Genomic DNA, 27,269 nt, shown 5'->3' on the forward strand with positions numbered 1-27,269 from the left:
CCCCAGGGTGCAAACGTCTGGGTCAAGGTTCAGATTTAGTTTAGATTGGCTCGATTAAAGTATCTACTGGTTTGTCTGAGAACAGTGAAGTTACTGTGTCAGATATTCAACATGAAATGGTATTTGGAACTGCAGTTGGAATACTGTTTTCCCTTCTTTAATGTGGGAGGTGTGGCTCAGAGGTGAACAGAGGACTGGTGCCAAGTAGCACACCTCTCAGTGTTAAGCCATTCCACACTGGAGCTAGAGATCAAGATCTTCTTTCTGCTTCCTTTATTTCTATTTCTGCTTGTACACCAGGACTGTGTGCATCTGAAAGATGGCTGTTGTCAGCGTGTGTCAGGTCTGCTCACTGATGCTCATGTAATCTGATGGCTAGGGCATAGAGCTGGGAGCACGGATGTGCAGGATTTGACTTAAAAATGTGCTAGGAGCAAATCAATGTGTGTATCTGCTTTCTTATTCTGAATCGAAATGTTACCTGCCTCAGTAAAACGCTGTCTCATGAAATGCCTGAAAAATGCTCAATTTCAGTGGTCGTGTTCTTGATGAAGTGTTCAGCCTCTGTAAAGCCAGGGAGAGCACTCAAGACATCTTTCTTGAAGAAAACAGTGTAATGCGTTTCTGCTGACAGACAAGTCTCTGCCAATACACAGCGTGTATGTGGCTGCTGAATTACTCCTGATATAAGGCTAACATTCAAGACCATGATAAAGTTTGAACAAAACCTGACTAAATAGAAGGAGTTTCAGTGCATTGGGTGCCCTTACCTTGTGTAACCTATTCTGGGAATAGAAGTAAAAGCCTGTTGGCCTTGAATTCGGAATAGGGGAATTCTGGGCAGATATTCACTAGGCATACAGATGTGCAATTCTGCCCGTCTTTCAGAGATTTGTAGGATCCCCTTTCCTGTGGTGAACATTTTAACTGTGTAAAGTGGTGCAGGCACTCTAATAATCACCTAATGTCCCCTTTCCCCTTCCTTTATCCCCTTCCTTTATCACCTCGTGTCCTGTAGTGGTCAGAGAGTCACAGCTTTTATTCCTAACAGGAGCCTAAATGACAAATTCAGTACGAAACATGAACCTTGGGTCTGTGATGGATATACTGCTGCCGAGCCACTACTTCTCCCACTAGCAGTGTTTTTCCCTTTGAAGGAGAGCCCACCTGTTTGCTCTTATGGGTTGCCGTAAGGACTGGTGATGCCCGAGCAGCTGGAGTTTTTCCATAGCAGTGCACAGTGCTCCTCAGCCTGTGGTTTTCAAACACAATTCACCTTTGTCACTTGTTTGGAGGTTTAGGCAGTGATTGCCCTTGTAGTCATGACTGAGCCAGTCTTCCTTTTAACAAAAACTCTCGTTTCCTCATACTCCTTCCCTTTCCGCTCCCTCGAGCGCATTTGCTTTGAGTACCAGGAAATCTAGGATTTCACTGCAGATGTTGATTTCAAAATTATTTTTAAAATTACAGATTCCATTTACTTAGGTTGAAATCCAAATTCATGATGCATATTTTCTCTCACTTTTTCACTGTCACATTTCGTTAATGGTTTAGTCGTTATTTTCCCTTGTTTACCTTTCTTTAATGTGTTCTTAATTTTCAGCTCTTCCGCCAAAGCCCCCCAAACCAATGACTCCTGTCAATGCGAATGGAATAAAGGACAATTCTGGTTTCTCTCTGCAGGAAGCAGAGTGGTACTGGGGGGACATCTCAAGGTAAGCAGAAGTACTAAATATTAATTAAAATACATTAATAAGTTATTAAAAATAGAATAAGCCTGTTAGGCATGTTCTTTTTCTCCCGAAGTCTATTTCAAGCAGCATTTTACAGGAGGGAAATGCTTCGGGACTATACTTGGCAAAGCACCTGAATGCAAGTATTCAGTTGGATTCAGGGCTTGTGTTTGTTGTTAGTGTTCTGCTGCAGATATTGACAGTATTGGTTGCAGTTATGTGGAGTTTCTAAACTTCTCCAGATACACGAAGCCTTTAAAAAAAGAGAAAATTACTTTATTCAGAAGAAAAGTGCTTCTGGTAGAACTAGCTAATATGATTTTGTGAGCATACAGTGCTAGCGTGCATACAGTCCAGCAAGCTTTCAGTAGGAGGTTTGCTCAGAATAAAAGGAGTTGCATTCTTATTTTTGGTTTCTTTAACAATTTGATTAAAATTGTGTCTCTGTTAATTTTTATTACATGGTGGTATGAAAAATGCTAACCATCCCAGCTATACAGAGCAGATGATGCAGACCAAATAAATTTAAGTTTTACCTCTTAAGGAAATCTTTTTCTATGCACTTGAGAAAATAGATGACTTTGGTTAGGTTCAGAAAATGAAGTAGCAGTTTTTAATATACTTAATTGCATAAAAGAACTGAAGTGTCCAGTCATCTCTTTCCCTCCTAAGGCACTTCTGAGGAGTCTAGAATTTGGAACTGTAAGGGGAAACGTGAGCATGCTGGGACCGTGACCAGGAATTGCTCAGACTTGTGTGCATAATAGGCAAGAAGAGAGTGTTTGCCACAGTAGTTCATTGACATTCTGAGAGGGGAAGTACAGTTTTCATATCTTTATTGTACCACCCTTATCTTTATAAAGCAAACCCGCATAGATCTTGCTTTTGAAGGGCCTCAGCATTAATGTTTTTCTGTTAATTCTAATTTGAAGCAGAGTGGCAGAACCTGATCACAAAAGCCACTAGGCAGGGTTTGTTTAAAACTGTTCGATACTGGTATCAGTTTATTGACTGTGGATTTGTTCCGCAATTAACAGTGCACGTGATGGCAGGAGCTAATGCAGTACAAATCACATTGGAGTGGCTTTATTAGATTAAAATGTGAAGATGGAATTGTTTATGACTTTAATTTGACAGCCAGCAGGTATGGCTTGCTTTGGGCTGTCAGGGCAGAAGCCACGTTCTTCAATCAGGAACTTGTGCTGAAGATTTTGTCATGAGCTCCATGGTGCAACTTGCAGGCAGAAGATCATATCTGTCCATTCAAAAAGGAGGAGGCCATTTGAGTTAGCTGAGTCTGATCTGTAAAATGCCCTGAAAGAAGTAAACAGATATGCACATGATACTTAATAGAAGTCAGATTTACTAACAGAATGGTTTTCAGGTAGTTAAATCTAAACTAAGGCTGTTTTGTAAGAATACTCTTGTTCCTTGAACAAAAAAGCTGCTGTTAATTTTTCTTTGTAAGACTTAAGTAGGCTTCCTGCTTCATTTAGATAATGTTGAGGCTACCTGATAAACTTCAGTTTCCAAACAATTGCATTAAAAACTGCTGAGTGCTTCTATGAACCCGTGAGAGAGCTGTTGCAAAGTGAGGTATGTAATCTAGGTGAAATGGTCAAACCTGGAGAGACACTTAACTCTTCAGCTAGAATAATTTTCTTGATACCTACAAATGCTCACTTTCACTAAAAGATTTCTTGATTTAGCTTAAGGCTCTGGACTGAGTATCTTTTTGCTTCGCTTGTAATTAAGGAAAAGTTGCACTGAAGCTAGCAAGGTTGTAACGGTTTAAAACTGCCATAAATAAGATCAGAGTTAAGCCAATAATGAGTCTCTTGAGACTAGAACTGTGCTAAACTCTTAGACCCCTTTGAGCTATGGTGCTAGAGCCCGTTTCTTAAGAGGTCAGGACTGGCTTCTCAAAGGGCACGTGTTTCCAGTATGGTCTTCAAAACCCAAGAAGATTACAGAGAAAGGTTGTGAACTCTGAGACACAGTCACTACTGTTGCTTAAACAGAGATTTCTTCCTAAGTGGCAGTTGGCTGCAGCTGCTTTATTTAGTGTAACTACACAAGTTCAGACTTGCTTTGGATGGCCTAAAAGACTGGAAAGTGTGAAAGAAGATTGCCTGATGTTTTGAAGACTTGACTCCTTACGCATTCTGGTTCTGCTGGCTCCAGTATTGATACCTGTGGCAAAGATGATCATGTCCTTAATGGCTCTAATTTTGCCTTCCTTTTCATTCTCCAGGGAAGAAGTAAATGACAAATTACGAGACATGCCAGATGGAACATTCCTGGTGCGCGATGCATCAACGAAGATGCAGGGAGACTACACTCTGACATTACGGTAAGAATGGAGCGCTTGTAGTCAACATAATAAAACCTTGAGTGGCTAGTTGCTGTACCAGTGACTGCCATAGCTGTGTAAAGCTAACATGGCTCAAGCTGAGAGACGCTCCCGAGGATACAGATCATAGAATGAGCAAATATATAACCAGATCTTATAGTCAATTCCGTTCTGTGCATTGATTACTGTCTCTCATTAAACACTACTGTAAGGATGTCTGTGTAGATTAAATGGGACATGGGGAGGAGAGCCACTCAGTAGTGCTTTATAGTTTCAAAACTCCTAAGGTAAAAGGTATGTATAAACTAGGGCTTTGATCAGTGGAAGTGTGTTGAATATCTCATCAGCATGCAGCTCTGCAGTTTTGAATGCAGTGTCTCTGTAAAAAAGGTATCTTATGTTTTCTGATCTAAAGTTTAGGAAATACTGAATTTGAGCTGTATTCCTTTCTTCATTAAAATCGTCTGCAAGTGTCAGACTTCCCAGAGCCGCCCAGCCCTGCTTGCTGCAGTTAAGCAGCAGATCTTGTGACTAGCTGCTGGTGCGTTGCCCAGCCTGGCCAGCTGCTTGCCTTTGCCAGGCCCCCAGGATTGTTTGTTAGAAGCGAACAGGTGAGGCACATAAGCCACTGCCTCTGCAGCCCACCTTTGAGAGTTACTACGATACAGATGATGTTTGATCATGCTGTGAAAGTTCATTGTCTTAATGGCAGGTTTGACCCCAAGGGTGTAGTTTAAATTCTGCTTTGACTTGTGCCTTGAAGTTCATGGCTTGTGCACTAAAGTTTTGGAATGATTTGGTTATTTTGCTGAATGCAGATGTATTTAGGAACCAAGACTGAGAGTGCAGGAAGAACAGGATATTGCCCAAGCAGCCTGTTGGTGAAAAAAAGGAAGAAATAAGCACTATATTGTGGAAACAGCTAGAATGTATAAATCTGGATAATGTAAAGTCCTAAACTTACAACCATCTTGTAATCCTCAAGGATTTTGTTTAGGTTTGTGTATCCTGTGTTAGCATCCATAACTCAAAACACTTGTTAATCACTGTATAAATGTATACTTGGTTGTATGCTATTAGTGACCTCAAATTGCAGGAAATTGCAGGTTTGGGTTTTCATATAGCTCTTTTATTCAGCCTTCAGCATCTTCCTTTTCCTTTGCAAAATTTCTGGCAAAGCCAGGTTTTGAATACCATAAGCTGGCTTCAGAGTGAACACATGGGAAGAAATTCACTCTGGGCGTTGCTCCTGTTCAAATAATATCTGATGATAATTCTGTGTGCATTGACTCTGAAACTACCTAATATCTGCTAGTACGTAAAGAACCGCTATGAAGGTGGACAGTGTCAAAGCCATTGGGCCAGGATTTTCACTGGTGTCTTTGTTAGCAGCCTTAGTGTTGAAAAAGGGTAGTAGGTACACAGTAAAACCTATAAATGACTGTACTTCTTTACAGGAAGGGTGGCAACAACAAACTGATAAAGATCTATCATCGGGATGGAAAATATGGCTTTTCTGATCCACTGACATTTAATTCAGTCGTGGAACTGATTAACCACTACCGCAATGAGTCTCTTGCTCAGTATAACCCGAAGCTTGATGTGAAGTTGATGTATCCAGTGTCCCGCTACCAGCAGGTAAGATCTTCATCAAACCCCAATAACTATTAGTGCAGAGAGAAAACCAATTGCAAATCTGTACCTAAGTTTGTTTTCTCTGTAAAGCCTTGGTTCTCTTGAAAACTGAAAAAGAGATAAATTTTCATGTTCTACCTCAATTTGCTCATAATAGTGGGTCTTCCAAATTGTCTAGCTGTTTAAACTCTTTCATTTTATCAAGTTTCCAGTCTCCATCTGAGTAGTCCAATAAAGAAGTAAAACTTTGACATGCAGCAGACTTGAACCTCTTTGAGAGGCGTTTTTTTTTCTTCCCATTGGACCCTTGTGGCCCCACGGGGCGCTGTTCTAGGCAGTGCGGCCCTCGAAGCACACACGAGCCATGCAGCTGCTCACGCTGTGCATAGCCATCTAAGTTTTTCAAGTGTATTTTTTAGAGTTTTATTCAGCCTGAGACGTTGTCCTGCATTAAGCAAGAACTCCAGAGCTTTTTGGAAAAAAATATTCTAATCTTTATCTTCAGATTCCAAGCAATTCACTTCTTCCCGTTTCCAGTATGGAATAACAATCCCAGACCTAAGCTGTAGTGTATTTTTGGAAGCCTAGGTTTTTGACATAGTTCTTGGTGTCCCATAGTTCTGGTTCCTACTGTCTATAAACTGTGGAACTTGTTGCAGGAAGGAAGGGGGATTTAGATATGGCGTTTGTGTTCTGTCAAAACCTGATTATAAAAATTATCTTAATAGCTGTAAAATGCAAATGTGCATGAGTGGACAAATAAGGAGCTTTCTCTTAAGGAAAAGCTGCTTTGGTTGAAGACTTAATAGCTTTTTGTATGTACAGGATCAGTTGGTGAAAGAAGATAATATAGACGCAGTAGGTAAAAAGCTTCAAGAATACCATGCTCAATATCAGGAAAAGAGTAAAGAATACGACAAACTGTATGAAGAATATACCAGAACATCACAGGTTGGTTCTGCTTTAGCTCTCTGTAAAGTCTATTTCTTGTTTAAAAAGTAAACCTGATATGGCTATTAAAGGCAAGCCAAGCGCAGAAAATACAAGGAAAAATCTTAATAAATTGTAGGATAGAGTAAGGTGGTTTCAAAGTGGTGGAAATGGTGAATACTACTTGTTGCTCATAGTCCTAGAGGCAGGGTATGAGGCAAGGAAGAAAGAAGAGCTGAGCTTCCTAATGTAAGGTAGAGCAGTGGAGAAGGCCCTCAACCACACGCTTTGCACTGCAGACTTATGCTGAGTATTTCCAGCTGCTGTATGCTGCACTGAGAAATTGTAGAGGGGTTGGTCCAGGTTTTTTATGATGTCATGTTCAAACCAGATACCAGATATTATGCATTAAGGAAGTGTGAATACAGTATTTGGACTGCTTCTTGTAAAAGAAGATAGTTCATATATGGGGAGGAGATTTGCTGGCAGCCTTCCTGCAAACTAAGATGGAAAATATGACTAAAATATTTGATGGGTTTGCAGCATAATAGAGAGCATCGTGTCAGGAAGGAGGGTAGACTTATGGGGCCTAAGTCTTCCATGTACTTCCCTGACTTTACTTGGACATCTGCCTAAATTTAAAGCTGATTAATCACATTTTAACTTGTTGGGGGGAGAAAAGTTCATCTTCTCAGTCAATTCAGGGAATATAGTCTTGCATTGCCATCTGTAGCATGAACAAATGACAAAGGACTCTTTCCTCGCATAGGAAATTCAGATGAAGAGGACTGCAATTGAAGCATTTAATGAAACTATTAAGATATTTGAGGAACAGTGCCACTCGCAAGAGCGATACAGCAAAGAATACATTGAGCGATTTCGCCGGGAAGGAAATGACAAAGAGATTGAACGGTAGGCTCTCAAGTTGTTTGCTTATGAGGAAGAGCTAGTGTCCACATTGACACTCCCTTGAAATTCTTTAATGTAATATTGCATCATATAAAACACTTTATAAACTTAGTGTTTTTTCTGAGATCTTCCCTCAAGGTGTGAGAATGTTCAGTAAAGCCCTCTTTTGTCGAGGAATTGCATTGTAGGCAGAAAAGGTGGGAGATCTCTGGATTATTCTCTCTCTTAACTTTAGTAAATCAAGATACTGTGATGAGGACCAGGAAATAATACTTTCATTTGCTTGTCCTACTTCTATTTGGATTTGCTCAGAACATAATTTAGAAAAATCTTCACTTGTAAAGTGTGAAATGTACATAGATCTCGTAAATCTTGTAGTCCATAGTACGTTTTAGTCATGTTCAAAGAACATCAGCATTGAATTACCACTGCATGGTAGTGGATAGTGATCATCTAACAGAAATTCAGTAAGGGCCTCACTTGAAATTGCCACTCTGTGGAGAACCGAACAGCAAGAGCTGTATCTGAGCCTTTGAAGAAATGCCAGGTATAGTGCCTAACTTGACACAGTGCTTCATGAATCACAGTAGGGTATGCCTAAGGAGATTTTTAGACTGCAAACGGTTACCTGTAATTTTGTTATACGATTGTGGTGCTTCATTGTGACTAAAGATCATTTAACAGGGAAAATACATGATTTTTCCCAGACTTGTACCAAACCTGCAAAGTAAATCCTGAATGAAGAGCCAGGCAGTGTTACTCCCTGGTAGCTCTTGATCAGTAATTGAAATCCGCATTTGAAATCTTGCAAGTACTGATACCTGTGGGGAGGTTTGCATAATTGATGTACCAAAAAGTGAATCTGATAGGGAATCAATCATAGAATAATAAAATGGTTTGAGTTGGAAGGGACCTTAAATATCATCCAGTTCCAATACCCTGCCATGGGCAGGGACACCTCCCACTCGACCAGGCTGCTCAAAGCCCCATCCAGTCTGACCTTGAACACTTCCAGGAAGGGTACAACTTCCATGTCTCACCATCCTCATTGTGAAGAATTTCTTTCTAATGACTAATCCAAATCTTCTCCCTTCCAATTTAAAGCCATTTCCCCTCTTCCTGTTACTATATGCCATTGTAAAAAGGGAAGGAAAGAGGAATCTGTTCTAGCTTACCTCCTAGAGAGATATTTTGCTTGCATCTCCACCAAAAGGAAATATATTCAGGTAAACTGAAGGTTCAAACTATGCAAAAAGGTGGTAGGCCTTTTGGCAAGAGGTCTTTCTTGGCACTTTGACAGTAATTCTCATATTAAGATGAGGCAGTCAAAGGGAGGAGTTGCTGTTATGGTAGTTCTTGTGATACTCTTATGTAAGTGCTACTGGTAAGGTTCAGTCCTTCTAAGACTGGTTTGACCTCACCTCTCAAATATTACACTTGTTTGCAGGATAATGATGAACTATGAAAAATTAAAATCACGCCTGGGTGAGATCCATGATAGTAAAATGCGCCTGGAACAAGATTTGAAGAAACAAGCTCTGGACAACAGGGAGACTGATAAGAAAATGAATAGTATCAAGCCTGACCTAATTCAGCTCCGCAAAATCAGAGATCAGTATCTTGTGTAAGTAAGCCTGACCTGTACCTCAGAATAAGGTCTTTGATGAATCTGATTAATCACTGTTTCCATCAGGATAATAGGCATTTAATAGTCTTTTCATAACCAAAGTTCTGTGAGTATTAAAATACTATGTTCTGGCTACTACTCATGTCTGAGTAATAAGTTGGCCTCTTTGTGACTTCATTACTTAGATTTAAAGAGCCTGCCACAACCAGGTGTGCTTTCTGCAACTCCTGGTTAAGATGAATGAGTTATAAACAAAACGTATTATCCAGCTCCTAATGTCTTTGGACTGGACTTGGTGCACTAGGATTCTTGCAGAAGACAAAGTGTGTCAGAAGGTGGTGTTAGGAGGTTCGAAGAAGCCACTGGCAGTACCCATTTTGTTTTTCCGAGAGAAACAGGCAGCTGTCACAATTTGTATTCTGCTTCCTTTCTGAACTGCTCTGTGCAGAGGCAGTAACTCTTCCTCAGGTCAACCCTCCTCTTTCTCCATTTACGAGGTTGCTTTATGGTTCCTTTTTGCCGTGTGAGGTATCTCAGAACGTGATGCAAGGAAGCGCTTTTATGGAATCTGTGGTCTTTCTATGGCTTTTGCTACTGGAGAACAAACTAAGCTCAAGTCTGTTCCGTTATGTGGCCTTGTATCTGAGCTTCAGCTGACTCTGTAAGAAAACCCTGTGTGTACTCTGAAGTAACATATTAATGCTCTCTTCTGGCAGATGGCTCAATCACAAAGGGGTGAGGCAGAAGCGAATAAACGACTGGCTGGGGATCAAAAATGAAAACATTGATGAGTAAGTGTCACTATATGTATGATTTTACTGAGAAGTATTCCATTAATATGTGTTTTCTCTTGGGGGGGTTGGCAATACAAAACACTGGTTTCTCTGAAAAAGGACTGTAGAAAAAAAGGAGAAATTCTCTAGAGGAGTTTTGTCATACGAGGCAGCAACTCTGCTCTTACATTAAGGATTAAACAGAGTTGGAACAATTAAGTTTGAAGTTGAAGCCTTTCATATATGTCCATTATGAGCTTGACCTCCCAATTTGGATGTGTTCTGGTATTTCTTTGAGTGATTTCGACAAAACTAAATCGCTCTACTTTTTAACTCCTTTACTGACCTCGGATAAGGTTTAATTTGTCCTCTCTTTCAGCATGTACTTTGTGAATGAAGAAGATGAAAACCTGCCACATCATGATGAGAAAACTTGGTTTGTTGGGGATCTCAACCGTATTCAAGCAGAAGACTTGCTCTGTGGGAAACCTGATGGAGCATTTTTAATTCGTGAGAGTAGCAAGAAAGGATGTTATGCTTGTTCTGTGGTGTAAGTCTTTATTTTCCTCTTTGTTGTAACAGCTCAATGTATAGCTCTGTATCATAGGTCTTCGTTTTGGAAAACAAAAGCCAGACCTAGCCTAGACCTGAACATTGGAATACGTTGCATGTTTGCAGGAAGACTAGCATGGTAAAAACTCTGTTGCAAGAATGTGCTTTAAATGTGTAATAATTGTAGTCCTAGCAGTCTTTTCAGTTGCCACAGTAGCTACCACGAAGTTCAGAAGTATCTCAACTCAAAGATCTACAGTCATAAGTAAATTAAGGCCACATTCTTCCATATTCTTTCCTGCCAAGGAGCACATGGGAAGAAGAAAAATGATCCTGTAAGGCTGTAACATCTTCCATTCTCTTCAGACATGCTCAACTCTAGAATGCTCTTTTCTATGTTTAAGATAATGTCTCCTGTGAAGTATCACCATTATTTGTGCAAAGTAGTTCTTATGACATTCACACAGCCTTGCATTGATTTCTTGTGTTTTATGATGGTGTAATGGAGGTCAGAAATACCGATTCCATTATCTAAAAATCCTTCAAGCCTGTTCTGTAGTGCAAAATGGCTTTTGTTGATTTATTTCACATGAGGTTAACTGCTTGTTCTTTCACATGAATATGTGAAAGTCTGTCACCTCAAGGTAACTGAAGATTGTAGTATCTGCTGTGTTCAACACGCTTTTTGTTGCCATCACTGAAGTGGTGGGTTCATCAGATACTTCCGCTCAGTTTGTATGATACTACAAGCTGGCAAAGGGATGGCGTAACGTTTCCTTTTCCTACATGTCACCAGGACTGCAATAGGCTCCAGTACAGGGATTACATAATAATCGATCTTTCTGGCAGACAGGTTTTTCTAGCAGCTTTGGAAAGACTGTGTTGCAGTAACTGCTTTGCCAAGTTAGGGGCTCAGTCGCTATGGCTTCAGATAATGAACCAACTTGAACCCATGCCATGCTTAACATTTAAAAAATGCTTCTGGAAGGTTAGTGCTGCATTTCATGAAATACTCTGTAGGCCCTAAGAATTTGTGGATTTTGGCGTTTTTTGCTTAGTGGAAACATTTCCAGATGAGTTGAGCACAAAGTCGTTGCTGACTTCAGGTGCTTATCTTCCCAGTTAAGCTCTTGATTTTTTTTTTAATTTTTTTTTTTTTCCAAGAAACATTTGGAGAACAATGCAGTAGGGAATTGTACTGCTGGAACAGAAGAGGCCTCTTATGTGGATTATTATGCAAGAGTGTTTAATCGCATGCCCTGAAGCACTGTTTCTTCACAGACTATATTAATCTCCTCTTCTCGCATCTACTGGGTCCTCCATTATGTAATTTAGTGACTGACAGGGTTGCTGCGATAGTAAATTGTTAATGGACTGTCACTTTGTGTTTGTCCTTTGATGTTAACCTCTCCTGTTTCCTTTCCTTGCAGAGCTGATGGAGAAGTGAAACACTGTGTGATCTACAGCACTCCGAGAGGTTACGGGTTTGCAGAACCGTACAACCTGTACAGCACACTCAAGGATTTGGTTCTTCATTACCAGCAGACATCCCTTGTCCAACACAATGATTCCCTAAATGTCAGGCTTGCCTATCCTGTCTACGCACAGATGCCCCCCTCTCTCTGCAGATAAATTTTGGGGAGGTGGAAAGCATTGGCTATCTTGGATTCTTTTCTACGATTTTTATTAGAACTTGGAGGGCATTCTTTCTCCTTAGACTGCTTGTTTTGCACAAGAAGTGATTCTGTGAATGTGAATCAAAAAGAGGCCTAGCAGCAACAAGACGACAACTTGGGTGTAGGTGTCCTGGTGCTACCTTAAAAGCTCAGCTGTGCTTTTCCACTGATACTTTTGTTTCCTTATGAAGGGAATAAACAACACAACGCATGCAAAAATACTGGAAGCAAAACATCGTTTTATGGAGATAATTTTTTGCCAGGCACCTTCAGTGGAACTTTTAATTGGATTTTGTTTTCTCTTGTTCTTGTAGAGACAATTTGAAGCCTCTGTTTGAGGCATCAGTAATGTCTTTCAGTCTTAAGCTCCCAAGGAACTAGGGGGGAAACTCTACCACAGCAATTCTCTGTTAATTTTAGCAGCTTCACTGCAATTCAGCCGAACTTCCAAAACAGGGCTTGTCTTGAGGTAGCATGGAATTTGGTGAGAGAAGACCAAAGGAATTATGGGAAAGCTTCAGGTTTTTATTTAAATGGAAGAATGCTTGTAAAGAAAAGTTGCTTTATTTTTTTGCCAACAATAACAAAGTTTTGGTTTCGATGTCACTACAGGTCTTCGCTTAAAGGAAACATTTATAACCAAATTGAACAGGCCAAAACTTTGTTCGTTGCTAGATTGAGCACTTACGGGGAAGGCTGCATTAGCTTCCGCACACACTTCTTACACCAAAACTTGAAACAAATAAAAGGAAAAGCTAAACATTGTGTGGCTTCAAAACACTAAATTTGTCTGATCTGATGTAACTGCTCACTTTCCTCTTTTTTCACCCGTTTCCTCCCATTCCTCAGCTTGGGATTCTGTTTTCAGTCTTTAATGATACTGTGCTTCAGAATGTAAACTAGACTGAAGCTTGCACTCACCTGTTGCAGTTCTGTTCTGAACGATGACAGACTCTTGTAATGCTTGATTTTAATGTAGAAGAGGTAGGTGCAATCGAATGCTTCTCAATGGCTTATTGTAGCAAATTCTTTCACAAGGTGTAGTCATTTCCAGTTGCAAGAAGTGAACGTGCCAATTATAGATCTCCTCTAATTTGTTCTTTCCAAGCTGGGTTCTGAACTCTCACACCACTGCAGCCAAGCAAGATTTTACACTGGTATAATCTAAATTCCCTTGTAGTTATTTTGGACATGATGCAAAACACAGGAAGGGAAGAGAGCCGTACTCCTCAGTTATTGGATGTCTGGTACCATCCTTTGGCGAGGGCTGCTGTCAGATACTGGAGTGGGTATCCTGGGCTTCTTCAAGAACAACAATCATCTCATAAATCCCTTCCTTGGAAAGTATATAAAGCAGCTTATTTCCATTCCTTAAGCTTCTAAAATGAAAAAGAGCTAAGTTTGGCAAATGGAACCACTTGGCATCAAAACACAACTGGCAAAGTAATTGTTCAGTGTGCAACCTTGAAAGTTACTTTTGTTCCTATTACTGGAAGCGGTTCCCTTGCAATGCACCCATTGTACAGGACAGGAAGCAGACAGTCATGCAGGTCTGAGAATGCTCTAGACCTGTTTCTGACCCTGGGGCCGGTTTCCTGCTCAAATGGGGTATTTTTCTATGATGCCTGGGCAGCCGTGCCCAGCTTGTTGATGTTTAATGTTTACACTAGAAGTATTATTTCGCTGAATGGCATGAATTTGCAAGCGGGGAAGTGATGCGGCTGGGGTGCTGACAGCCATTGCAGGAAGGGTAGTCTGGTTGCCTGGCGTGCCTGCGGGATATTTTATTTTGCACTAATGACCCTGACACATCCTAGGCACTTTGTAATCGGACAGATTGTGATCTTCAGGCAAAGAATTCTGTAGTTGCTGCTATTCTGATTAAGTTAAACATGACAAAACTTAACCAAAACTGGGGGAGAAGAGAAGAAAATTCATGCAAGTTGCTGTGTCAAAGTGACCCACGTTTGCTCATGTCTCTTGTCTCTCACTTCTCATGGAAAAATGAGATGTAGCCTTTGCTCTTAGTGAAAATCTGGAATGGATTCCTCAGTGGTATACAGACATGGAAATTTCTAAAGAAAGTTGCCCTGCCTCTTGGATAACTTGCAGTTCTAATCTCGTAGCTGGAAAGCTGTCATCCTCCCACCTCTTGTGCATCTGCTGTTCCCTTGGTGCTGGGCTGAGTCCAGATGCCAGGTGAGGGAAATCAGTTCAAAGGCATAAATGATAGCCGGGCGCCTCATGGAGTGTGTGATTGTTTTCTCTGCCTTTGCAATCTCGCTTACAATGCTAATGTTTGAGGCTGATGGGGCACATATTTCTGATCCCTGATTTTGTGACAGAGACAACCGTTTTGTGACAGAGAAAACCTGGCTGAAGCGTTTCACTTCTCCCTCGGTTTTAGATAGGGCTCGGTTTTGTTTGAAACAAGCACAGGTCTACTTTCAGGCTCATAAATCCTGACGCACCCTCACAGTACTGACAGCAGTGGGATAGCAAAGCGGGACTGTCTGAAGTTTCCCTGTAGTGGAATCTGACTGATCCTGTGAGGTCTCGGTCCAGGCTCTGCCAAGGTAAATACAGTGTAATTCTATTGGTGTCCATGAAGGTAGCTTGGCTTCACAGTGGTGTGAGGGAGTTGGGATTCTGGCCTCTCGCTCTCCGAGATCTCTTTGCTGATTGCAGGTGTTGTATTTGCTGCAAATGATGCACTTGGAGCCGATAAGCCATCTTGAAGTATTCTTTGAAATTCTGCTTTGCCCAAACCTTCAGCTCAGGGCTGTGGGCAGACTATGTCCACGTTCCTTGTGTTTGGCTCCGTTATCCTCAGCAGGCTCTCTGAGGCTGCATTTTGCCACTGTATCTCTGTGTTTGGTTTAGGCACCAGCTGCTACGATTGCTGTCCTTTGACTCTCACGTGCCATTGCACAATTTCTTTTTGCATCTATTTTGCACTCATAGGGTAGATGAAAATAGGTATAAAAACGACTGACACATGTAGGTGGTGTGATCCATGGGGCAAGGGCTTGGTTCATTGCTGCCTTCATTGTGCTCAGCCTAATTCTATTTGCTCAGTGGCGTTAGACCTGTGAGAAAACCCATGGCTTCCAGGAGTTGTTCTACGCTTGTATGACTGAGAAATCAGAAATGGGTCTGTGAGGTGCAGGCTTACACCCTAGTACAAAAAGCAGCTGTTAAGCCTAAAACAAATACAGGAAATGGGAACAGAAGGGCAAAACAAAGGAACTCAAGTTCTTTTAAAACAGCAAGATGTGAGAAGGTTTTTGTTTTAAGAGTCAAAACGTTGGGAGGAAAGAGAGGGAAATAAGTCTTACTGTTGTAGCAGCTGCCTGTTATCGGACTGCAGTTAGAGGAGTACTGATCTCGTTGACCCATATTGTATTAAATATATAGTTAGAGTTACATAAATAACGTTTGCACAGTGTTAGGGGGAGGGGAATATGTTGAAACTCGAATATGCACAGTTTCTTCTAATCTGTTTTGAAGTATATTTGCAGGGATCGGGGGTGATTCAGTATTTTGTATTCGTATAGATGGAAATCAGGTCTACTTCCACAGTTGCCATTGGCCCTGTTGCATCAGCCGTGAGTGCCATATCTTTGAAGGTAGAAAGTTATAAATCTTTTCCCACTGGTTTCTTTATTTGATTGCAAGTAATCTTAGCATGGGAAGAACCAACCTAGAAACAGAGGGATGTCCCGACAGATGCTTCACTAGGGTGTGAAGCAGTCATATGTGATTGTCCACCTTCTGATACAGGAGCCCTCTAGATTTGGGGTTGTGTTTTGTTTGGTTTAATTCTCATCAGCAGTGGATTGGGCCGCTGCTTTGCACCACTGGTAACTGCAATCCAGAGTTATGTCCAGAACAGCCCTCTGTCTGATGCCAAAAAATTAAATGCTCTTTCCACACTCATCCCTTTTGATGTTGCAGATGGTCAAGAAGTTTTCCATTTAATGTGATGGGCCTGATTCTTTTCTCGCTGACATGAGTGTAAGCAAGACTTCCACAACTGAAAGCCGTTCCCAGGAAAAGAGCTTGTGTTTAATCATACCTGAATTCAAGTCACAGCAGGGAAAAAAATCAAACTTTGTCCCTCGCAAAGCCAGGCAACTGTAATGGGGACTGTGGAAATGAATGTTCACACTTAGTGCTGTTTTGGGGAGGACAGGGAAAGCAGGACGGTCCTTGTTACCCCACATCCTGAGCTCTCTGTAGCCTGGGGTGGCATTATGTCTGTAACTGAATGCTGTGGCTGTTTAAAAACAGCAGAATTGCTATAGGAGTGTCAGACCTTAAGTTTGGAAAAGCCCCTTATTTGGTACTTGAACAATCTCGCTTCTGGTTTTGAATGTCTGTTTATTTTTTTATTTTTGTTACACTAACAGGGAATAAAACTCTGAAACCTTAGTGAGTCTTGTATGCTTGCTGCATTGTGCAGACATGAAACAGGTACTGCTTGTGGATCAGGAGGGGTAAGAGACAGGTTCAAAACGCAGTTTTACAAAGCACTATGATGGGTTGGGGGTTGTTTTGTTTAGAACATGTTTAAAATCAGATTTTCTTATATGTATAAGTTTCCTTTTGTTTATATGCATTCTCTGCTTTTGGAACAGCAATATCAAAATAACATTCCCGAAGAACAAAGATGCTGTGAGGGGAGCGGGGGTTAGGCTTGCTCAAATTCAGCGTTCAAAGCAAATAGCTTTAATGAAGACGAAGGGTCAGCATCATAAAATATCCCTTTGGTTGTAATTCTATGAAGGAGTAGACAGACCATGAAGTAGGACCTCCTTGAACCACGAAAGAAAGAGGAGATGCCAGAGCAGACCCTTCCCTTTAGAATAATCAGTTGTACTCTCCTTAAATGTGCATGCAAGGAGATAGTCAGGAAATTAAGAGATGCCTTTAAGGAGTTGCTCCTCTTTCTGTGTTGGAAGAGAACTTGCATTGCTGATCCCCTTGTTTCCCTTGGCACAGCGCCGGCAGCCAGGAGAAGGGAACCAAGTCACTAGCCCAGATACACGTGGGCCTGTTCGTGAAGCGGCTCGGCTAGTTAAGTACTGCGTGAGGAGTAGCTTTGGATGGGGTTAGATGAAGTTTGTCCAACATTTTTGTGAATCTTGCATTCTGTGGGCAGAAATACTTTCCACCAAATGGGAAGGGGAAAAAAAAAAATCTCCCTTGAAGTCTTTTCAGCTGCTTCCAGTCTGTTCACAGGAGCAGATCGGGAGCTTTAGCTGGTTAACTGTTTAGATGATGACAATGCTTGAAGTGCTGGTCTTTGGACTGGCTCCTTTCAATTAATGCAGAATTTGCGTTTCTTTTGATTGCTATTGGCATAGACTCGCTGTATTTTATGACTTGACTCACGTTTTGTTCTAAAATTTACCTTTAAAAAATGTGATATGAGCTTCAGAGGCAAAAAGAAAAGTTTGAAGGGGCCCATATTGATCGAAAAACTGCCTCATTGATCAACCTGTATTAGAGAAAGCAGCTTTAATTTGATGCCCCCCTCACCACCTTCCCTTGGGATTGCTTCTGCGAGGTCGGCATTGGCAAAGGAGGGGGATGAGGTTTCCCCTGCTATTAAGCAGCGCCGAACTGTGCACTTGCCAAGTGCTCGTAGCAAGGGGCTTGGGATCGTTTGGAAAAATGATTGCATCCAAAGATTAAAAAAAAGGGTCCAAGGGTGAATCTCACCCCTCCGGCATCAGTCTCATTGCTTCAGGGGAATTGTCGGGTGCTGGGGCCAGCCATAAGCTGCCCTCAGGTCTCCGTCGGGTGCAGTGGGGTTTCGTGTTCCGTCAGCTGGTTGGGGTTTTGGTCTGTTTTGTTTTTGTGAGTGACTTCTACATCCAGCAAAGATATGTTTGACGAAACCTGTTAATTTTGTATATCTGGCTGTTTATTGCACCACGGGATTGTAATGGTCTGCATCATCTGTGTGTGTGCGCGTGCGTGTGTGTATATGTACTGTATGTATATAGATATATGTAAAATATATTCACGTACACATTTATATGCATTAGCTGTAAGTGGCACTGCCCCTTAAAAATAAAACAAAATTCACTGTTTGCACATTCTGCCGTGCGTTCAGGCAGAATTGGGTTTGTTTTTGTCAAATGAAAAGGAGTTTCTTGTGTTCATCTTGCACATGTGCTTCTGAAATGCTGAACTCTGGATTTCCTTGGGGGTCACTACTTGTTTTACAAACTGAATTGAATCGGGGTGTTATTGACTCTGGGACAAAGCGTTCAACTCTGTTCCAAGCAAGGCTTTAGCAAAAGGAAATTTGCGCTCCCGCACGATACCGTGAGCGTTTGCACGTTTGAGTAGACCCCCAGGCTCCCCCGTCCAGAGCTGATGTGCAATGGGTGGTGTTGGTATGTGTCCCTTCGTGAGTGGACTCTTTGTATAAGGTGTGGTTCAATGTAAAGCATGAGTGGGTGTTTGATCTTGTATTGAGGGCTGAAATAACAGCACACTCCTTTGTACAACCTTTGCATTAATGTTTCCGCTTTCCTTTGAATTCTATTTTCTTTAAGGGAAACTGCATCTGTTAAGAACCTGCTTCTCCAGAAGCTATGGAATTATTTTGTTTTCCGGATGAATTCCAGCATGTAACTTTGGTACTCTTGTTTGTTATTTGTGTAAAACCTGTTCTTCTGTCGTTTATGGTGTAGTTGGGGGGGAGGGGGGAGGGCGGGGAAAGAAAAAAAAAAAAAGGAATTCATGTAGTTTAACTTTAAAAAAAAGAAAAGAAACAAACTGCTTCATAAGGAAACCAATTGTATGTTAGTGTTTTCAGACAAGTCATCCTGTAGTTTCTAGCTCAGTAATGCAACACTGTACTTGTCACCAGGTGTGTTACAATTTTGCTGTACTTTCTTTTAATAGATGGTTGGGCTTTTAAATCCCAGACACTACGCATCCTGGGCCTACTTGCTCTAGATCAAAAAAAAAAAAAATGCAATAAAAAGTTGCAATAAAGCACATTGACATGTAATGTTTTAGAAGGATGTACTGACAGCTGTTTCTAATAAATTCAGAACTGCAGCGTGATCAGGCTGTCGTGGTGTTAGCTGTGTTTGTGTCTCCCAGCCGAGGCCATGAGCTTCATCTTTAACAGGCAGTTTAAAAAACAAGGCTCACGGAGGTCCAGTTTGCTCTCAGCTGGAGCTGAAGCAGCCGGGACCCAAAACCCTCTTGGGGCCGAAGCAAGGGAGGAATAGACGTAGCACACACCGTCCTTAATGGAGCCTTTCCTCCGATCCTTTTACAGTGTCTTTAGAGAGAGCAGGAGGCATCAGCAATGTTCTTGCATGCTTCGTTGCATCCCCTGCCTTTAGGGAGAACCACTTTTGGTGACGCCACTCGTGGTGCTGGGGGGGAGAGCGGGGGCTGCAGCGCTGAAGCCGCCTTCCCGAAGACCCAACTTGGCCTGCTCAGATTGCTTAGATCTTTAATTTCGCAGGAGTTTTGGATATCACCATTTGGTTTCCTGATTCCTTCAGGAGCTCCAGGCACTGGGGCCACTGAAAAATCAGTGAGTTTGCAGGTGGCCTTGCCTGGCCTCTTCCATTCCAATCGCAGGTGTTGGCAGGAGGTTCCCGGCACGCTCCAGTGCCAAGGTCCAGCCACAGCAACATCACAAGACCAGGATTTACCGACTGCGCAGCTTCCCTGCAGCCCTGGGAGCTCAGGAGGAGGGTACCTTTCCATAAGCACGTTTTGCATTTTCTGTTTGAGGTCTTGGGAGCTGCTGAGGAGAAGCACGAGTTGCAGGGGGCAGCCTGAGGGTGGCCGCCCAAAGGGTTTGGGCAAGCGTGGTGGCTGTCAAAGGCAAACCTGCGGTGTCCTCACCGCTTAAACCCAGGAGTCGGACAGGACGCCACGGCAGCATCCTCACACAATTAGGGCAGGGGCAGAACGGGTCCGTGCGTGGCTCGGCTGGCCCGGGTTGCAAACAGCTCAGTGTTTTTACAACCCGATGAGTCGACATTTTTGCTGCCTGCTGAGCAATGTTTTTGCAACCCCCCCCCCCCGAGTCGACCATTTCCCCAAAAATGCTGTGCCAGCATTTTCTCATATTGCCAAGTAAGACTTTTCAGCTGCTGAGTCAGCATTCCTGCCATCGCTCGAGCCCCAGGCCCCTCCGCCAGCAGGTGGGGAGCACCAAAAAGGGCAAAAACACCCCTGGTTATGGTGCAGGGGAGCAGGGAGCACCCGTGTGGCCCCTGAAGGCTGACTCGAGCATCTTTACACCCAGGAAGGAGGATGCCCCACATGAAAGCACAGTGACCTGGGGCGCCTTCTGCGTGCTCCTTGCTGCCCGCAGGGATGGGGCGCAGCGCTGGAGGGATGCAGCTCACCCAGCTTCATCACCTGGAGGCGGCAGGAGCCACGTGGAACCCAACAGATGAGCCATGGGAATGGTGAGCTGATGTCTGCCACATCGTTACCCCTGGGTACCCCGGCGGGAGGAGAGCGAAGGGGAAACATCAGCAAGAAACTGGGAGGACTCTGCAAGGCGTTCCTGGGGACTGGCTCTTTATTATTATTTTTAATGTATTTCTTTTTAATAAGGGCTAATGAGGTAGAATTGCAGGGAAGATGTAAGTCACTAATTGGCGAATCATTTTTCAAGGGGTTGCCAGATGGGTCGTTTCGTTATGAAAACATTACAGCCGGGAGCCGGTGTAGGAAATTTCCAAGCAGCCGTGCTGACTGGGTGGAAAGAAAAACACCTCCCAGCTCAGATGTCTTCTTGGAGAAAGGGCAGATCCCTGGGATTTTTCCATCCTCGGCAACACCACAAAGCTTCCTGCAAGTCCGCTGGGTTCCGCCCTGCAAGTCACACACAGGACCTTTCCTGGGGGCAGGAGATGGCCCAGCAGCCCCCCAGGCACGGCACCACAGGGCAGAGGTGCAGGATGGATGGACCCTGGGATGCTTTCGTAGGATTCCCTTTCCCTCAGGGCACAAGATGGTTGATGCAGGACATTCATGTGGGAAGAGGATCATCCTCATAGTCAAAAAGATCTGAAGGAAACAAAAAATCATCTCCAAAGCCAGTCCTCCCCCAGCCAAAATGCCTCGATGGAAGGCATAAGAGTTTGGCTCAGACCATCAGGGATTCCCATCGCAGGAGGGCTGGAACTGGATGATCTTTGAGGTCCCTTCCAACCCAAACTATTCTATGATTCTATGATGAGTCGGAAGCCATGGGCCTGTTGCAGCAACCAAGCTGCTCTGCTTCTCCTCCTTGGTCTCAGCACTCAAAATAGACTTATTTTAGTCTAATAGATTAGTTTAGTAGACACCATGTTGCTGGGCGGCAGGAGCAACATGACCAACAGCTGTAGCTCAAAGTACTGCAGACACGCTCATAAATTCATGACAAGGCTGTTACGGTGGGCCTACACCGTGCCTCGAGCTGCCCAAAAGGGTAGGGATTTCCCTATGGAAACCACAAAGGATGTAGTCACCTGTCCCTTCCATCCCACTCCAACACGCATGGCCAGTGCATGGGAACCATCAGGTACCTCTGCCATGGACAAAACAGCTGAGCGTGGAGATACAGCCGGGGCAGCTTCTTCTCACCCAGTCCCCACCATGACTGGGGGCTGGGTGGGTGGAACGGTGCCCAAGAAGGAGTGTGCAGCCTGCATCCTCTGCAGGGATGGGACCCCTCCAGGGATGCACAACCTGTGTGAGCCCTGAGAGACTGGAGGAGCATCCGCCCTGGCAATGAGCCCAAATTCCATGCAACAAGACAGGAGATTCAGCATTTCCCTCCCCAGAGCATCAAGTCCAAGCTTGGAGCAGGGGCTGTCAGCTTTCAAGTAAGCCAGCAGATCAGGGTTGGCTGTGGACCCAGAAACTACATCTCATGTGAAATCTCATTCACCACGTTTCATCCAAACTGGAGCAAAACGTTAAAATATAAAATTTTACTCTGGACAATGCTTTCAAGGGTGGGGGAGGAACACACAACGCAACAGTTTTGGGTCAATTGGCACAGTGTTAGCCTTTCTCTACCAATACAATCCAAGCACCCAGGAAGGTCTGAAGGACAGAGGCATTACTCTGACCGGGACAAGACAAACTGCTTTACTGGTTATTATTTCCTCTCTGGGTTTGTATCAAATCTGTGCTTTCCATTGGCAAAACTTTCTCCCTGGGGAAATTGAACCCCTTTTGTGGAGAAGAGATGAGTAGGGCACACACTGCCAGGGCACCCTCGGTGCAGCAGCTTTGTGCTCCCTGGGGCGCTGCAGAGCACCAGCCTGGGCTGCTGCCCACCCTTCTGCCTCCAAACCCATCCTCGGCGGTGGAGGGGCAATAACCCTAAGCTTTTCACTTCTTTTATGTCCATTGTGGCACAAGGGCCTTGGTGAAGGACTTCAGCGTCACCTCCATCACTTCACTGCAGCCCAGTGTCACTTTCCTTCCTACAGGCCCTGAATCCACTCGTCTATATGTCATTTTTGGGCACTGGGACAGGCTGCCCGGGGAGGTGGTTGAGTTCCCATCCCTGGAGGTGTTTAAAAGATGGGTAGATGAGCTGCTCAGGGACATGGTTTGGTGGCAGATAGGAATGGTTGGACTCGATGATCCAAGAGGTCTTTTCCAACCTGGTGATTCTATGATTCTACTCCACACTGAACACTGACTCGCACACCCTGGAGCAAAGCCTGACTCCAGCTTCCCTGGAGGCTCCTGCTCTCCTCTGCTCAGCCATCTACCTCTGGAGTCCTTTCCCTTCCCCATTCCAAGCTGCGGGACAGAGCCTTGAACTCTTTCTCGGAGCGGGAGGAGGAGCACAGGCAGCCTCCGGCCCTGGCTTCTCATGCTCAGCTGGCTCAGCCTCGCAGCCGTGATGCAAACCAAAGCAGTCCAGGGGCCGATTCCCAGAAGAAGGATAAGCAGCAGGAAGAGAAGTATTAACTGTCCAGGGCCCCAGGGGTGAACAAAGGCATGTCCTGGGCTGGAGCATCCAGGGCAGACCAGGATGCCAGGAGGGGCAGGATGTCCATCCCATAGGTGCTGTGAGACCAGCAGAAAACTCTCCCTGGGTTCCTGAATGGGCTCCTGGGAGAGATCCCAGCTTTTCAGGCTGCCGTCGCGGTTCTCTGCCCAGACGAGGCACTTGCTAGCTGCAAGCCTGCTTCAAGCAGAACCACCACTGGAGGGTTTCCCAAACCTTTTCCCTTTCCTCCCACTTTCAAGGGAAGGGTCTGGATGGGTGCGCTGGGAGCAGAGCCAGCCTGCCCGCCCCCGGCAGGTGCTGTGCGTGCTCCCGCAGCTCTTCTGCCAAAGGAAATACAAACATCCTACCCAAAGAAAGCACTTTTCATCAGCAACACAGGTTCCCATTTTTGCACAGGGCCGGCCTGTTCTGGGCAGTTTTCCCCACCGCAATTCTGGGCTGAGCGAGAGCCCCAGCGAGCTTTCCGGGCTGGGCTTCGGCCAGAGCCATCCTTCCCGCCCCACATCGGATCCATCAAAACCAGTTAATGTGACCACATTCAAGACCTGGGAAGGATTTATATTGGTCTAATGTGAGACACTTTGGAGCTAAAGGGGATAAGTCAGCTTCAGAGTCCTTCCTGCCCTCAGGGTGGGATCTGGGGGGGTGGGTGAGGGCGATGTGGGACCCAAGGATATAGGATCTTGAGGATATGGGTCCGGCGGAATGTAGGACCTTAGGGATGTAGATAGAGGGGGATGTGGGACCTGAGATTTGGGACCTGGAGGATTCATAACCTGGATGCTACAAGACCTGGTGGATGTGTGACCCCAATTCACTTGCTTCCGGCAAGGAGAACTTTGTCCAAACCAGAGCATCCCCAGCACTGCAGAGGCGATGAGTGCCCTGTACCTAGAAACAGCTGCTGAAGGGAAATTCCAGTTTCATGGAGCCGTGCAGCTTATGAAATACGACAACAAAAATAGCTTAAAGAAAATAAAGAGTGTAACTTTGGCCTAAAGTTCGGGAAGATGTGAGGAGAAGACAGGAATCGAGGAGGAAGAGGGGGCAAGCAGGAATGTAAGGGCACTTGGACCAACATCACTCACGGAATAAAATACCTCTGGGTATTCTATACCTGCCCTCAGTGGCGGGCGGGTGGCCGGAGAGAGGAGCAGCAGCAGTTCCTCATCCTGCTCCTCTGTGCCCATCAAAGCGCTGCCGCTGAGTCAGAGCCGGGTCGGTCCCCACCAGCCGCTGGCACCTGTCCCCGGCACAGCACCGAGCTCAGCCTCCCCGGCTGCTGGCAGGAGCGAAGTCCACAGGGGCAAATGTGAGGCTGAGGCCCCGGGAACAAAGCAGCCTTTCACAGCAGTGACTTGGCCAAAGAAACCCGGGAATATTTCTGTCCAAAAGGTACCTAGCTTTGATCCTGGGCACGGGGTGGGATGCTGGGACTTTTTTAACTTTCTTTCTTTTTCCATGTTGCTCTCATTTTTTCCTTCCTACTTCAAGGCATAATTTTTGTGAGTGTTTATAATTTCTAGGAGAAATTCCTTGCTGTTCTGGGATGGAAATCTCTTGCTGGGAGCAGGGTGCACGCAATGCACAGCCTCCTCACATGTCACTGCTTTCACCCCCAGAGCAAGGCTTCAGCTGCCTTTTCTGCGAGGGATTTTGGATGTAGCACCACAGCGTGGGGCTCCCACAGCCCCTCTGACAACACAGCACCCCTCCTTCGCACCGAAGAGTCCTCCTGAGTGAGAGAAATCCCTCTGCTTGAGTGTCACTGTAGGCACAAACATCCAACACTTTCAGCTCAGAGATTGGTTTCTGAACCCGACTGATAAACCCCATCCTCACTCAGGGTGGGAAACCCGAACAACACCACAGCTGTGGAGGGCACCTTCCTCCCAAACCATGCCCCTTCCAGAGGACCCAGGAGCTTGCATGCTAGGGTGGCCTTTCAGATGATGAGAATGTGCATCATCCTTCCGACCAGGCCACCAACCTGCTGGATTTCCAACCAGTTTTTTTGTCACCTGCCTAAGATCTGCTCCCCCACCCTAAGCGCAAAGCGGGGGGATGGGGCCCCTGCTCCCCAGCAGACGCTCAGCCCAGGCTTTGGCTCTTCCCTCCTGCAGCGTGAGGGCGGATCTCCATCAGCCCATACACCCACGCAGCGTGAGGCCAAGCCTTCCCTGCCCACATCCCAAATATTTTTAGGTGGCAGGAAGCGCTCCTTCACTGCCGCCAGCTTCCAGCACAAGGATGGGAGGAGACAGATGGGATGGAGAAATGGAGTCAGCCCTGTGAGGCCACCACTGCCCTGTGAGCCAACAGTCAAGGGAATAAAACCATCCCCCTTCCCTTCCTCCTCCTCCCCCCAGCCCCGCCAGCCACCTTCTGAAGGATGTTGCCTTTGGACAGGACCCTCCTGCAGCCCGGCTGCTGAAAAACATGCAGCAGCGAGGTTCGTGTGCCCATGGGCCATCTGGAACCCATCACCGGCTCTGCGCGGGGATGCCGGCCAAACCCCAGCCCCGCTGCTGTCGGTAGCCCTTTGCTTTCCAGCGAAGCACCTGCGGGCACAAAAGGGTCCCCTCACTCCATCGGAGACCCCACCATGCTGCCGCAGCCGCAGGAGCAGGATCAGGGAACCCCGAACTGCAGCAGCCCCACGTGGGGGCAATGGGGCTTTTTCCCCCTACCCAGTGACGGGTTGGCACCTGGTGGGGAGGTGGATCCTGCAGAGAAGAGCCAGCTTAGAGGGCTGCTGCCTGGCTCATCCCAGCAACTCAGCTCAGAGTCAGAGATTAAAGGCAGCAACGACGCTCTTTTCACGGGGAACGGGGAACGTAACCCTCTGCTGCAGGTGACCCGGGAGAGCAGCTCCTTTCCCAGAGACCTTCCTCTCCAGGATTAACGAGCGTTGCCAGAGTAAAGCCCAGCCTTAATCCCAGCCCCTCAAGACCTGTATCATCTGCTTTGAAATACCCCAAGGGAAACGTCTCTGGGGTGCTGTCTCCCCATGTGCTGCCTGCAGAGCTTTCTGGGAGCCAGTTCTGGGGGAGACTTTGGCCTTCTAGTGAAGTGGAAGAGCTGGCTGCCCACCAGAGAGGAGTTTGCAGCCACCAGGTCCATGGGTTCAGTCCATCCTCTGATGCATCTCTCCCTCCTGGCACCCAGTGCTCTTGCAAAAGGGAAAAACAAAAAATATGTATGTCAGAAATGTAAGATGATACTGAAACCAGCAGCCAGAGCCATGGTCCAGCTCAGGCTTTTGCCCAGTTGCTTCACTGAGGGACCACAGAGCCAAGCCAGGGATGCTCCTGGGTGAGATTTGAGAGAGAAGGATGCTCTCCTGGCCTGATCCCGTTGAGTTCAATGACAGCCCTGCATATAGGAGCAACTTGGGCAGCAGCATGGGAGAGCATCCCACTGCCTGAGAGGTTCCCAGCTCGTCCTAGACCAAGTTAACCACAGGTATTTCAGACCAGAGATTGGAAGGGCAGGAAGGATGGGTTGCACATGAAAAACATAGCAGCTTGTGGGTGCTTCTGTCCTGGGGCATCACCGTCCCTGGTGCGTAGCACCCTGTCCCCATCTTGCACATCTCAAGACCAGGAGGACTCATGTTCCTCTCCTCACCACTGACGCCCTCCTCACCGATTTAACCCCACAAGTCACACAGCTCTCCCATGCCAGGCCGTTCCCAGCAGCCCACCGTCACCCCAAGGCCCCGGTTAGGGCCAGTGTGGATAAACCAGCTGGCAGCAAGGCTGCTCCCACGGCCGGAGCTCGGGGGAGGCTGGTTGGGAGAGCCCTGTGACGTGGGCACAGATTAGTGGGATTAGTAGGCAGTTGGACGTGACTGCAAGGCAGTCGCCTGGTGCTAATTAAAGAAAAGATATATTTAGGAACCCGGTTATCCCCTGCATTTCACTTATTTTTAGCTCCCAGGCTGCCGAGCCTGGGTGGCACATGGGGAAGGGCATGGCTGTGGGGCAGGACAGATGCATCCCTGGCTGATGATTCCTGTTGAGGGCTGGAGGGACAGAGGGTGACCACAGCCCTAAACC

At 45.3% G+C, this 27,269-nt stretch overlaps 1 protein-coding gene across 3 annotated transcripts in view; it reads left to right on the forward strand.

Annotated features, from left to right (window-relative positions):
- PIK3R3 (phosphoinositide-3-kinase regulatory subunit 3) overlaps positions 1-18,903 on the forward strand; it is an 83,800-nt gene extending 64,897 nt beyond the window's left edge. For all 3 annotated transcript variants that reach the window (XM_054073118.1, XM_009561937.2, XM_054073119.1), the window contains 9 exons: positions 1,604-1,715; positions 3,988-4,086; positions 5,544-5,724; positions 6,547-6,672; positions 7,421-7,563; positions 9,008-9,184; positions 9,904-9,978; positions 10,340-10,510; positions 11,943-18,903. In XM_054073118.1, the coding sequence (XP_053929093.1) occupies positions 1,604-1,715; positions 3,988-4,086; positions 5,544-5,724; positions 6,547-6,672; positions 7,421-7,563; positions 9,008-9,184; positions 9,904-9,978; positions 10,340-10,510; positions 11,943-12,144 (1,286 nt within the window). In that variant the 3' untranslated portion in view covers positions 12,145-18,903. The remainder of the gene's footprint in view (positions 1-1,603; positions 1,716-3,987; positions 4,087-5,543; positions 5,725-6,546; positions 6,673-7,420; positions 7,564-9,007; positions 9,185-9,903; positions 9,979-10,339; positions 10,511-11,942) is intronic.
- The last annotated feature ends 8,366 nt before the right edge of the window (positions 18,904-27,269 follow it).

The sequence above is a fragment of the Cuculus canorus genome, chromosome 8, assembly GCF_017976375.1.
Source record: "Cuculus canorus isolate bCucCan1 chromosome 8, bCucCan1.pri, whole genome shotgun sequence".
In the NCBI taxonomy this organism is placed as follows: Eukaryota; Metazoa; Chordata; class Aves; order Cuculiformes; family Cuculidae; genus Cuculus; species Cuculus canorus.